Source organism: Geotrypetes seraphini, chromosome 3 (assembly GCF_902459505.1).
Source record: "Geotrypetes seraphini chromosome 3, aGeoSer1.1, whole genome shotgun sequence".
Lineage (NCBI taxonomy): Eukaryota > Metazoa > Chordata > Amphibia > Gymnophiona > Dermophiidae > Geotrypetes > Geotrypetes seraphini.
Window position 1 is genome coordinate 247740210 of NC_047086.1, and position 14225 is coordinate 247754434.

General features: G+C 44.1%; 1 protein-coding gene across 1 annotated transcript in view; it reads right to left on the reverse strand.

The window, feature by feature from the left end:
• Positions 1-2193: 2193 nt before the first annotated feature.
• Positions 2194-14225, reverse strand: part of GRM1 (glutamate metabotropic receptor 1) — a 630972-nt gene continuing 618940 nt past the window's right edge. The window contains exon 8 of the mRNA XM_033935628.1: positions 2194-3019. Within this exon, the coding sequence (XP_033791519.1) occupies positions 2194-3019 (826 nt within the window). The remainder of the gene's footprint in view (positions 3020-14225) is intronic.

Consider the following 14225-nt stretch of genomic DNA (forward strand, 5'->3'; position numbering starts at 1 on the left):
GAGAGGGGGTTGCAGAGAGGGGTGGTGGGGGCAGGGCTGAAATTGGTATAGTTTTGGCATTATATTTTAAACCAAAATATGATTTTATGAGTATAGATATATCATTTTCATGTTAAGATATCAAGGACTGTCCAATTTACTGGCATCATTGCTTTTTAAGAGGATCAAAATTACAGCTGTGAGTATGAATTTGGTAGGGAGTGTAGGTGCAGTAAGTCTTCTTGGACATCATGCCTCAGTTTGCTTGAAGCATGAAACAGTTTGTTGTGGTGATGGTAATATGGTTGTAGAGGAGTTTAGCAAGAAAAGGAGAGACATAAAATCAACATAGCCAGGAGCAATATATAGGGCTCCTTTTACGAAGGCGTGCTAGCGTTTTTAGCCTGCTCAAGAGGAGACGGTAGAGGCTAGCACGTGCGGCATTTTAGCGCGTGCTATTCCGCACTTTAAGGCCCTAACGCGCCTTCGTAAAAGGAGCCCATAATCTGTTAGCATTTGCATACTTCTAGTAATGCAGGGAAAAAAAATCACTGCTAACGTCTGGTATTAAGGACATTAAAGAACAGATTATGAAATTACAAGTAGAAAAAGGAGTAAAATTCACCAGGTACATAAAAATCAAGAATAGGAAATGAGGTATAGGTATAATGCAAAGCAAAAATTAAGAAAAGTTGAAACAGTCTCATAAGACCTTAATAGTGTGATTCTAGTCTTAAACATAAACTTTTACCTTTCAGTCTATCTAGCAGTGGTATAAATAATTTTTATTATCCCAACTTTTACTCTGAAGTTTAAATATTGGTATGTGCAGTATTTCTAAAATGCTATACTCGACTACGGTCACAATACGTTTCAAACACCAAAGAACTTGATTATCAGTAGCATATTTTTTACATCGTAAAATTTCTGCGATAGAAGTCCCTTTTTATTTTAAGGGCAAGAAAGACACCTGTCGCAGCTAGAAATAAATGTGCGCACCTTACAAACCTTTATACATATTTTGTTGCAATGCTATAGAAAACATGATTGAACAATAAAATATCATTAGCATATTTGTAAGACAATCTCCCAGTGGCAGTTAGTTGACATTCTATCACATACACTGTACAAACGTACACACACACGTTTAAAACCCCCCAAATCTCACTTCTGTTTCTACAATGAATGCAGTGAGATCAATACAGAATTGCCCTTTGTTTGAGTTTTTTTTTAATTTCCAATGGCAGCAGCATGAAACTACACATGGTAGTTGCATGAGAAATATATGGTCGCTATTATCATAGAAGGTAAAGTTCTAGTCGTCAGGTTGTTCCTAGAGAAAAAATAATCTCTCTCTGTGTTGTAATATCTGTTTTTGAGACCAAACGGTTCCCTTTAAGATACCATGAAGAAGAGACGCATGTGCTCTTGACTGCATCTTATGTACTCAACATCTGTTTTGTTGGGTCTTTATAAAATCATTGTAAACCCTTGGCACTTTGCATACTTGAGCACAAAACAGACACCGTTTTATTCTCTATTCCAAAGCTCAGTTACTGTCTTCAACTCTTTTCCCTCTTCCTCTCCCTCGGACAATAATTTATAAGTAGTTGTTAAGATCTGGTGTGGAAAAAAATAGCTGGTTATGTAAACCAATTTTTCAGAAAGCCAAAAAAGATGGCTTCCTGATGATATTCATTTTTCTCTGTCTTATATGCCGGTGGCTTGTGTCTATACCTGATTCCATTTTCTGTCCTGCTCATTTGCACCCAAACACAAAGCAAGCACACACAGTGCCCCCCCCCCAGATTGCAGCATTCACAATTTGTTTCTTTTGGCTCAGAGTTCGGTTTCATGTAATCAGTGGAATCAGTTCAATTGATGAAATATTTTTATCCTTATTTTCAAAAATTCCTATTTTTTTTTCCTATTTTGTTCTGAAGTTGTTGATATATGTCTATATGTAATCGTATTGTCTTGTTTAAAGAATTTAGATAATATGAATTATGTGCTTTGTTCAGATTTTCTTTTGATTTGGTGTTCAAGTAAAATGCAAACGGCAAGAACTTGAGCTCTCATAAAGTTAGGTTTTTGTTAGCACAGCATACATCTTGCCTTCCACATGTGTTTTTGCATTGTTGTATCTCTAGGCTTTTGAGTTCAGAATAATCTGAGTCTGCCGTGAAATATCTATGATTCTTGACAACTTGCAGTTTACAAAGTAGATGAACTTTGCTTATAGTCTCTCACAATGACTGAGGCATAGGTAGTGCTTGGAGGTGTGCAGAGCATGGACTCTGACACTGGAGAACTTGGCACAGAACTTCCTGATGCAATTGAATCTCGGAAAGGAGATGGAGGGGTCAGGGCCGGCGAGTCTTCTAGAGTTAACTTGCTCGGAACTAGTTCCTCCTCTGGATTTTCTGTATTATCATACATATACTCTTGAATGAAGTTAAATTTCTCATTTTCTGCCTCCTCTGCTGGAGAGATTGGCTCCTCATTAAAAACAGACATTTGAAGGGGAAGTACTTGTTGCTGGAGCAGTGGAGGCTGGTATGAGGGCCTTATTCCATTTCCTGGCCCAGACATACTGATAACTGAGCTGAAGTCTGGTATACCAGTCGTCAATTTATTGACCACACCATGCAACTGATCCATGATTGACCTCTGGGTTGGGGGGTTTTTGGGAAACTGCTCGGAAAAGTAGACATGAGCCTCTTCTGCAGGTTGAGGTGGAGGAGTTGCAGTCACGCGCCGATGCACCACCATGGAAGGGCTGCTGGTCTGACTGAACCGCACTGGCTGGCTCTCCTCCTCTTCTACCACATTGTACAGAGTCTTAGTGCTGCTGATGTCTGAGAAGGTCAAGCTCTTGCCCTGGCCCTGGCAGCTTTTGGTTAGGGGTTTGATGACTGCTGTCTGATTGGATCCTACCTCCTTGTGCTTCACGTGTAGTGACAGTCTGTGCCACATGTGTTGCCCCTTCTGTACTTGTCTTCCACCTGGTTCAGACCATGACACAGACTTTCCATTAGAACTATGAATAAAATAAAGATGAATTTATTTGACTATACAGCATGCATGATAATTTGTGATAATGATAGCAAATAACTAGAGAAACACCCATCTACCATATCACTTCTCCCTTCCCTTTCCAGTGACCTTTTACTTCACCAGTACGTCCCTGCCATTAATGATCCTGGGCATGAGTTCCATATCTTTTGAATTCTGTTAATTGTCCTACCTGTCACCTTCATTAGGAGGCTGCTCCAAACATCCACTGCATCCACCACACTTTCTGTGAAGAAACATGTATATTACTCCTGAGTCTACTCCCTTTTCTATCATTACCACTTTGTTCTAGAACTTCAGTTCCATCGAGACAATCAATTGCATATTGTTTCCCCAAGGAAATGGAAGGTTTTTATTGTACCTTTAAGGACTGCAGCCTTTTTTCTATTAAAACTATTTCCTAGATACAGTACACTGCAAATCATTCGATATGTAGGGAAAAATGTGCCCAAAGCAGTTATTTCCATATCATGTAGAAGTAGCATAAAAATAGGTTTGAGGCATTAAAAAAAACCCCAAAACAAAACACCAAAACTATAATCAGGAAAACAGAGTGAATGCACAGTTGGAGATACTGGCACAGAGATAATCTTAGTTTTCATTGTAGGTTTGCTCATTTTATCTTGCAGGTAGGCGTCTATAAGTATTTTCCATTGGATTTAATATGACAGAAATGAGAATCTTTTACATATCAGGCACTAAAGCATGTTTAACTAAACACTTTAACATTTTTTTTATTAACACTCACTTTGAAAGCAAATATGGTTTTATATTAAAAGTACAGATTTGCACTGATTTTGGTGTCCTGAAATGTACATCACATTTCAAAACTCATAAAAATGAACAATGTAAGCATTATTCATCCCAGAGAAAAAGTTGATTATAACCCTATGAATAGCACTCTGCAAGCCAGAAACATTCCACCTAATTCTAGCCCAAAGTGCTCAGGGTTTTTTTTATTTTTATTTTTTTTAAACACGGACAAAAGAATTTGGATATTTAGCAGCAGTATCCCAAAAGTGGCTGCTGAAAATCCAAATAGAGTTTATTGTTTATTGAAAGCTTTTATACTGCTACTAATCACTGGGAAGTCAATTCAGAGCAGTTTACATGAGCTTTTGTAATGGTGTTACAATACAGAGTTAGCATTTTCTGAGATAGTTTTCAATACAGACACATTTATACTATAATCAATCATCCTATGTATTGTGACAGGGAAAAGGCAAAAGTCCCTAATACACCAAAGGGCTCATAATAATAAAAAAAAGTCTAAAAAGTGGCCTAAATGGGTACTTGGATGATCAAAATGCCTGATCGTCCAAGTACCCATAACTAAAGCTGGTTTTAGACGTATCTAAAACCAGCTTAGGCCTTTCCCCTGCCTCTATACGCTAAGAGCAAAAAGGGGCGTTTTTAGAGGAGGGGAAAGGGCGGGAGGTGGGCCGATCTACACTTAGTCGTAAAGCAGGTATAACCAAACCTTTTGACAGGTTGCCTAGTCAGCACTTATACGTTTTGACTTAGACCAAGTCAAAACAGGTTTAAGTGCTGAAAAAGGGCCCGCTGAGCTGATGGCGGCTGCTGCGATCAGCTCAGCGGCCCGGCAACCTACCCACCGCCTACCGCAACCATTGTGGCAGGAGAGATGCCATAGGAGGGGCCTAAGGCTACTGGGCCGATTCCGGTTAGCCCAGGCGCCTCAGGCCCCACCTGTGGGCAGGGTTTGAGGCGCCTGGGCCAATCAGGCCCTAAGGCCCGTCATTCGATAGATGGCTTGCCTGCCGGACAGTCGGGCTTGGGACCCATCTGTCCAACTATTTCCAGGTATGGGAGGGGGGTGTCGGGGGTGGGGGGGTCTCACGGGTTAGTGGGTGTGGGGCCGATTGGGGTTTCAGCGGGGGCAATCGTGGGGGGGATATCGAGGGCCAGTATCCCTCCTCCCCATATCTTAGTGGGGATGGGGGGTAGGGGGTTGCCTGGGCAGGAGAGGTTGGGCTCCCTCCTGCCCAGATCATTCTTGGCTGGGGTGGAGGTCGCCGGGCCAGGAGGCTTGGGCTCCCTCCTGGCCCGATTGCTGTCAGACACCGGGGAGTCGCCGGGCCAGGAGGGCTTGGGCTTCCTCCTGGCCCGATCATTGCTGAGGTGGGGGGATTCTGTAACAGGTGTTCTTTTTGACAGACACCAGTTACAGAATCCAGCATTTAGGCGAATGACTGGTCCCTCCTTTGCCTAAAAGCCCTTGTTTTGGACATTTGGGACCTAGGCTTTTTTTAGGTTGATTGTATGGTGTAAGTTTAGATGTAGTGGTGGTCTGGGTGTTTAAACAGCTGAACGCAGAAGCAAGCAATTATTTAAAAAACCTTCCTTTTGGACATTTTTTGTTATAATCAACATTTTCCTTGCTTCTACTTTCAACGTTTAGGGCCTTAGGCCAAAAGGAGACTTAGATGTTTTTTTGATTATGCCCCTCCACGCTTTCAGCCTTTATACCATGAAACCTAATCTGTCATTAAGAAGGAACCCAAGAGCAGCAGCAATTCAGGTTAGGAAAAGGCCCTAGGAAACAGGAACATTCCTAGCTCCAGTGGCGTACCAAGGGGGGGGGGGGGCGGGAGGGGCGGTCCGCCCCGGGTACCAAGCCCTGAGGGGGTGCTCCCGGTCCAGTCCAGTTCCCCCCCCCTGCGCCGGGTGTCGCGTCTGGAAACAGCCTGCAGCAAGATCGCGATGCCAGAGATCTTTGCCTGCTTCGACTGTTTCCTCCGCCACGGTCCTGCCCCTCCTCTGATGTCAGAGGAGGGGCGGGACCGCGGCGGAGGAAACAGCCGAAGCAGGCAAAGATCTCTGGCATCGCGCGATCTTGTTGCAGGCTGTTTCCCCAGGGCAGTAGCGTACCAAGGGGGGCGAGGGGGAGGTCCATCCCGGGTGCCGCCTTAGGGGGGGGGGGTGCACAGCTGGCCCGGTCCCTATCGCGCTCCTACCCTCCCAGCGAAAGCAGCATCGGCGCCATTATCGAAAAAGGTAATGGCGCCAGGCCTTGGAGCACCAAGGCAGACCGCTTCTCCCCCCTCCCAGCCGAAACCCCGCTGACCATCCTATCTCTCCTCCCCCAAGTGAACCTTTCCGACCCTCCCAGCGAAAGCAGCAAACCTCCCTCCAGTAGCGTCGGCTTTATCCTCCCCTCTGCCGCATCACTGATGACGTCATCAGTAACGCGGCAGAGGGAGGAGAAAGCCGCGAAGGAGGTTTGCTGCTCTCGCTGGGAAGGTCGGAAAGGTTCACGGGGGGGGGGGGAGATAGGAGGGTCAGCGGGGGTTCGGCTGGGAGGGGGGAGAAGCGGACTGCATCGGTGCTCCATTACCTTCTTCGGGCAGCAGCAGCGTTTACAATTCGCTGCTGTTGCCGGCTTCAGGCCTTGTTCTCTGCCTGGTCCTGCCTACTTCCAGTTTTCATGAAGACAGGACCCGACAGAGAGGAAGGCCTGAAGCGGGCAACAGCAGTGAATTGTGAATGCTGCTGCTGCCCGATGAAGTTCAGGACATCAGGACATCGGGGAAGGAGCAGGGAGAAATCGGCTGCTGGCTTGGGGGTGAGGGTAGGGAAAGAATCGTGGAAGTGGAGAAATCGGCACGATGGCTTTGTGCGGGCTAGGGGGAGAGAGAAAGAAAGGAAAAAATAAAGGGGGGGGGCAGGGGGAGAGAGAAAGAAAGGCAGAAAGAAAGAGGAGGGCCAGGGGGAGAGAGAAAGAAAGAGGGGGACCAAGGGGAGAGAAAGAAAGGCAGAAATAAAGAGGGGGGCCAGGAGGAGAGAGAAAGAAAGGCAGAAATAAAGAGGGGAGCCAGGGGGAGAGAGAAAGAAGAAGGACCAGAAGAAGGACCAGAGACTCATGAAATCACCAGACAAAAAAGTAGGAAAAATGATTTTATTTTCAACTTAGTGATCAAAATGTGTCCGTTTTGAAAATTTATATCTGCTGTCTATATTTTGCACTATGGCCCCCTTTTACTAAACCGCAATAGAGTTTTTTAGCGCAGGGAGCCTATGAGCATCGAGAGCAGCGTGGGGCATTCAGCGCAGCTCCCTACGCTAAAAACCGCTATCGCAGTTTAGTAAAAAGGGAGGGGGAATATTTGTCTATTTTTGTATAGTTGTTACTGAGGTGACATTGCATAAAGTCATCTGCCTTGACCTCTTTGAAAACCCGCGGAATATAAATGATAATTAACATTTTCTCTGCGTACAGCGTGCTTTGTGTTTTTAAAATTTTATTGTTGGTAGATCATTTTGACTTGGCCACAAAGGTAAGGGGGAGGGAGGGAGGGGAACTGCTGAAAGACATCTAGTAATCCTTGCAGGCTTGACTGCAGGGAATTATTTTTGTAAAATCATGTTTTGTTATGTGACTGGCATTATTTAGACTTTAATTTCTATGAATGAATAGAATGAAAATGATATAAAATTACTTGCTTGTTTTTATGTGCGTGCGCTGAAGGAAAGTGGAGAGAGAGTGGGCTGAGGATGCTGAAGGGAAATGGGGAAGAGAGTGGGGAGAAGACGCTGATTTATAAATTGACAATTGTACAGAATATTGTTTCTTTTTATACTTTAATATAAACAATTCAAGGCTTGTGTGGATGGAATCAGGTGGTTTGCGGGGATGGGGACCGAACTTACGGGGATTAGTCCAATAAAATGGTATTTTTTTATTTCTCATTATTTGTTTTATTTTTATTTGTTAATTTATAAAGTGGTGATTGTTATGTATCAGTTTTTTCAAATTTACATCTACTGTCTTTATATTTTGCACTGTATTAGAGGACATGTGTTACTGTTTTTTGTGGTGTTGCATTGTATCCAGGGTCTGGTTTCTTGGCGGATCAGTTTAACTTTTGTCTACATATTTCTATTTTTAGTTTGTGATTATTCCATTTTGGGCAAGGGTGTATCTCTGTTCTGTGTGTTCTGAAAAAGACATAGTTTTCAGTTGGCATTGACTACAGGACCAATTGACTGTGCGGGATCTGGCTTGTTTAGTTTTACAATGTATGTGTTGGTGTTCTAGTGCTCACTGCAATGTTTAAGATGCAGCCTTTTCCTAGGTACACTCTTGTGGTGCGATTTGTAGATTGGTACTAAAAATCATATTTTTCATATAGATGGGGGGGGTGTCAAAAAATGATGGGCCCCGGGTGCCACATACCCTAGGTACGCCACTGCCTAGCTCCAAGGCTTATTTGCCCTTGGATAATAAAAGAACAGTGAATAAACATAACCAAGCACCCCTTTCTTTGAACAGGCAGGAAGGAGGAGGAAGCATAGAAACAGTAGTGAAAACTAAACTGCAACTAAAGGCTGAGATACAGACAGGCAGAGCTAGCACGGCTCAGTCAATTAGAGTCTCAGGTACACCTGAGCTTCTGTTTAAATCGACAGAGAAGCTGAGAGGAAGAGGGAGGTATTTCACTCACGGGAAACCTAGAGCAGAAGAGAACACACAGAAGTTCACTGCCAAGGCTGCTGTGTAAAAGGAGCCTGAAGTCAAAAGGATTGCTATTGAAGGAGAAAGAACCCAGAGGCTTTAATCAGGTTGAAGACTCTAGCCAGAGCTATGTAGATCAGGAAATGCTATCTGATTATTCTGGGTATGAGGAAATGGAGTCTCTAGGAGCTGAGGATATGGGTTTTAGCTCTGAAGCTGATATGTTGTGCGAATCAGAGCAGGGTTCATAGGCGCCATTGTAGCCATAACCAGGTAGTAGTTATAAAGATATTCCCCAATGAGTGTGAAAGGCAAAGGAATGAATGTTTGTGTGTGTGTGGTAAAGCAGTGCAGTACTTAAGAAGGATTAAACCTTCATTTAAGGGACTCATTTGGGGAGGAACTGTTACATCTATAAGGGTGGTTAGCGGTCCCTTCTCATTGAACTCCTTAGTGCAGTGGGGGGAGTTCAGTGTAGTGCTATGTACAGCTGGCAGTTGAAGTGTGTGCATTGAGTTTGAAGAAATAGAATTGTATAGAAGAATGACTGAAAAGATTTCCAGTATGTAAAGGTGTGAATGGAATTCCAGATGAGAACAGTCAGGGGTAAATTAGGCCCAATGTAGGGAAAGCCTTACCCTTTGGGGAGAGAATCCTATGCCCAAAAGCCTGGGCATTGTTACAAAATACCTGGGAGCTATAGACCCAGGAAGAAGTGATACAAAGAGTTTTGCTGAAGATTGTCAGTTGTGGAAGCTAATTGATCTTCCTTTATCGAGACCACATCCAAGAATACTTATGAGAAAATATCTCATAGACAACCCCAATGAGAATAATGCAGATTTTCTATATGAAATGAAGGAACAGTTAAGTTGAATAAATCCTCGTGAATGTTGTAACATCTACATGTCAGATAGAACCCGGAAGTCATCGGAGTTAAAAATACTGAAAATTGTCACATAGAACCCTGTAATTCTAAGGTTGCGAGAGCTGATCGCAGCATGGGAATCCCTGATCAGCTGAGCCCTCAGGAGGGGCCATAGGAGTCAGGAGGGGTCATATGAGGGGGCCTATCAGAGCCTTAGGCCCCCCCAGTGCATCCCAGGATGCACCAGGGAGGGGAAGGCCCACCATTTTGAAGAAGCGGGGTCTGCTGGTCGGAGGGATTAGGCATTCCTCCAGTTGGCCATTGTGAACAAGGTAAGGGGGCAGGGGATTTGGAAGCATGGGGAGGTCATGAGGTATATGATTTTGACAGGGGGAGGGAGTAGGCTAATTGGGCAATAAGCGCCTATCCAATTCTATAAAAGACAGGCATTTAGGGGTTGATTCTATAAACAGGCATTCTGATTTTAGGCGGTGGTAGGCATCCTATTGCCGTGTGGCAGCCAAATGAGATGCACATTTGTAGAAAAATTCTCCTAAGGAAGGACACATTTGTCACTGGTCTAGGGAGATGCTTAGGGCCACTTAAGCTTGCCCAAATCAGGGCATGGACCTGGTTTCGCCCAGAAGTGGCCTTGAGCGAGTTTAAGCATCCCTATGCGTCTCCCTGGAGCCGTGATAGACGCCTGAAATACAGGCCTGTAAAATGCTAGCCTACATTTCAAATCTGAAAAGTAGACACAGCCAGCTTTAGAATTACATGTACAAAACATCGCAATGCTGTTGGCTTGCAGTTAGAACCTTGTAATCCCATGCATAGACTAATTTCTGTATATAGAACCACTTTGTAAAATTGCAGGCCATGGAATCGAGGATTAAAAACTGGCTGAAGCATAGGAAACAGAGAGTGGGGGTAAATGGACAATACTCGGACTGGAAGAGCGTCACCAGTCGAGTGCCACAGGGTTCGGTGCTTGGACCTGAGCTCTTCAACATCTTTATAAACAATCTGGACATTGGTACGATGAGTGAGGTGATTAAATTTGCAGACGATACGAAGCTATTCAGAGTAGTGAAGATACATGGTGATTGCAAAGATCTGCAATGTGACATAATCAAGCTTGAGAAATGGGCATCGACATGGCAAATGAGGTTCAAAGTGAATAACAAAAATCTCATGCATGAATACAGGATGTCCGGGGCGGTACTTGGAGAGACCTCCCAGGAAAGAGACTTGGGAGTTCTGATTGATAAGTCAATGAAGGCGTCAGCGCAATGTGTGGTGGCGGCGAAAAGGACGAACAGAATGCTAGGAATGATAAAGAAGGGGATCATGAACAGATTGGAGAAGATTATCATGCCACTGTATCGGACCATGGTGCGTCCTCACCTGGAGTACTGGGCCCAGCACTGGTCGCCGTACATGAAGAAGGACACGGTACTACTCGAAAGAATCCAGAGAAGAGTGACTAAAATTGTTAAAGGGCTGGAGGAGTTGCCGTACAGTGAAAGATTGGAGAAACTGGGCCTCTTCTCCCTTGAAAAGAGGAGACTGAGCAGGGACATGATTGAAACATTCAAGATACTGAAGGGAATAGACTTAGTAGATAAAGACAGATTGTTCACCCTCTCCAAGATAGGGAGAATGTGAGGCACTCCCTAAAGCTGAAAGGGGATAGATTTCGTACAAACGTAAGGAAGGTCTTCTTCACCCAGAGAGTGGTAAACAACTGGAACGCTCTTCCAGAATCTGTTATAGGGGAAAACACCCTCCAGGGATTGAAGACAAAGTTGGACAAGTTCCTGCTAAACTGGAATGTACGCAGGTGAGGCTGGACTCATTTAGAGCACTGGTCTTTGATCAAAGGGCCGCCGCGTAAGTGGACTGCTGGGAACGATGGACCACTGGTCTGACCCAGCAGCGGCAATTCTTATGTTCAATTACAATATACACAATTTCCTGCAAATAAACCTATGTAAACAATTATTAGACTAAAACCACAAAATCTCGTATGTAGCAATATAAGCAATAAACTAAAGCAACAATTTCTTTTCTTCATTAGCATAATCTCATCACTGTATCCATTACATGGTTGCAAAAAACATCAATTCAGGGTTAAGACAGCCCAAATCTGCCTCTAAATAAACAGGTTTTTAAAGCTTTGTGATAACTCAGGTAACTGGAAATTATATGAAAATCAATCAACAGCCATTGCCAAAATAAGGTCTCAAATTTGGCACTTGGCACTCTTTGCTCCCTGTCCTTGCAATGACCCCGTATGACATCAACTCACGATTCTTCAACAAGTGTGGATTTATTAAGGCTGCAGCCATAAATGTCAATTACAACATTTTCATAAGAACATAAGAACATAAGAAGTTGCCTCCGCTGAGGCAGACCATAGGTCCATCCTGCTCAGCGGTCCGCTCCCGCGGCGGCCCATCAGGCCCATTGCCTGAGCAATGGTCTATACCTATCTATACCCCCCAATCCCTTTTTCTTCTAGGAATCTATCCAAACCTTCTTTGAAACCATTTAGTGTTTTCTTGTCTACAACAGCCTCTGGAAGCGCGTTCCATGTATCTACCACCCTCTGAGTGAAAAAGTACTTCCTAGCGTTTGTTCTAAACCTGTCCCCTTTCAATTTCCCCCAATGCCCCCTTGTACTTGTGGTGCCCCTTAATTTGAAAAATCTGTCCCTGTCTACTTTTTCTATGCCCTTCAGGATCTTGAAGGTTTCTATCATGTCTCCTCTAAGTCTTCGCTTCTCCAGGGAGAAAAGTCCCAACTGCTTCAATCTGTCGGTATATGGGAGATTTTCCATTCCCTTTATCAGTTTGGTTGCTCTTCTTTGTACTCCCTCAAGTACCGCCATGTCCTTCTTGAGGTACGGCGACCAGTACTGGACACAGTATTCCAGATGCGGCCGTACCATTGCACGATACAGCGGCATGATAACTTCCTTCGTCCTGGTCTGGTCCTGGTCTGGTCAAGTAACAACTAACAAACATTTTCAAACGATTAACAATGCACTAGACATTTCTGTCTAGTAACAATTGTTCCTATCTAACTAGGGGATACACAGCATATCTGACCTCACTATGGTTCCTCTCTTGAGCGGTGCTGTCTAAGCTGCCCCACCTTACCATTATTACAATTCTTTCACTTATACGCTTTGTCCTTGTCTCTGGCCCCATTCCGTCTAAGGATAGGCCCATCTACTGTAATTGTTTGAACATGCCAATGCCACAGGGCCTCCCTGCTGTCCAAGCAAACCCGCCACTCTTTTGAAATCTACCCAGACCCGCTCCAGATCCTGTCCCCCTGTCGAGGCCTCACAGGTCCGATCCCACACTTGCTTCCAAATGCCACGATCGACCCTATTTTGGGCACCTTCCTGGGTTTGGCCAAACATTTGCTTCATTGTCCAACAATGTGGGGACCTCAGCCGAGGTGGTCGCACTCCGTTTCACAGCTGCTACGTCTTCTTAGCTGCTCCACCAACACAAAGAACGCTGCATGCCCTCCTCTTTGTTGCTTTCTGTCAGTTTTCCCGAATGTTACTCAAGTTGCATGCCTTCCTCCCCCTTCTTTGGTCTATGTTCTTGCTCCCTATTGGTTTCCCCCCTTCCACCTCCTCCCTCTACCCCCTCCCCACTTCCCCTCACTTACCTTCACTACCCAGCAAAGGCCTAGACCCATTTGTGGTCACCTCTCCATATGCGGGGGAGATCTTGTTCTAATGTAGTAAAAACACTCTGTTTCTAGTAGTTGTCAGACTTACAGTACTCTGGTGGAAGCTGTAATGAACTCTTTTGAGAGGATCACGCTTAGTCCTAGGAACTGCGTCTAACTTTAGGTATGGCCATTTATACCAATGTGATGTAAATCCTTATACCTAAAATAAGCACGATCCCCCCTTATTCTATAACCATGCATGTAAATTTCAGGAATATTCCTGATCCGCCCATGACCCTCCCATGGCCAGGCCCCCCTTTTTGGAAACGTGTGCAAAATTTGCACGTGGATTCCATGTGTGAATTTTGATTAATTCCAATTAGCACCAATAATTACTTATTAAGAGCCCAATTATTGGCTCTAATTGGCTCATTATTCAATTAGATTGTGCATGCAAATTGGGCACATGCCCAAATTTGTGTACACAATGTTTAGTGCTTTTTATAGAATTTTGGGGAAAATGTATTCTTCCAATAAACTGACAGTGACCTAGGCCCTTGGAAGTAAGGGCCATGGACTCCTAACCACCTATCAAAAGTGATTAAACCAGACAAAAGCTGGGGAAGAAAAAGCCCCTACTTTTTGGGTCCTCAGGTACTTCCCTATTTTCCCAATAGTCAATCATCTGGTTTGTAGTTATGACAACTTGCATAATATAACAAATAACTTGTCAAAAATTGGGGTGACACTTTTTAAATGATCATGAACTACGACACCAGGAAGTATTTCTTCACGGAGCGAGTGATTGATCAATGGAACAAGCTTCCAGTACAGGTAATCAAAGCCAGCAGCGTGCCAGATTTTAAGAATAAATGGGACGCCCATGTGGGATCCCTAAGTGGATCAGGGTAGAACATTGGCTAATATTAAGGGGAGGGTCTATAGAGTGGGCAGACTTGATGGGCCTTGGCCCTTTTCTGCCGTCATCTTTCTATGTTTCTATGTTTCTACTATTGTAACTGTCACTTTCATGGCCTTTTAAAGTTATCCAAATTAGGTCACAACTTTTCTGCAGCACAAGATTAAAATCTTGACTTGCTGTCAAAAGACTAATTTGACCCAGGTCACAGT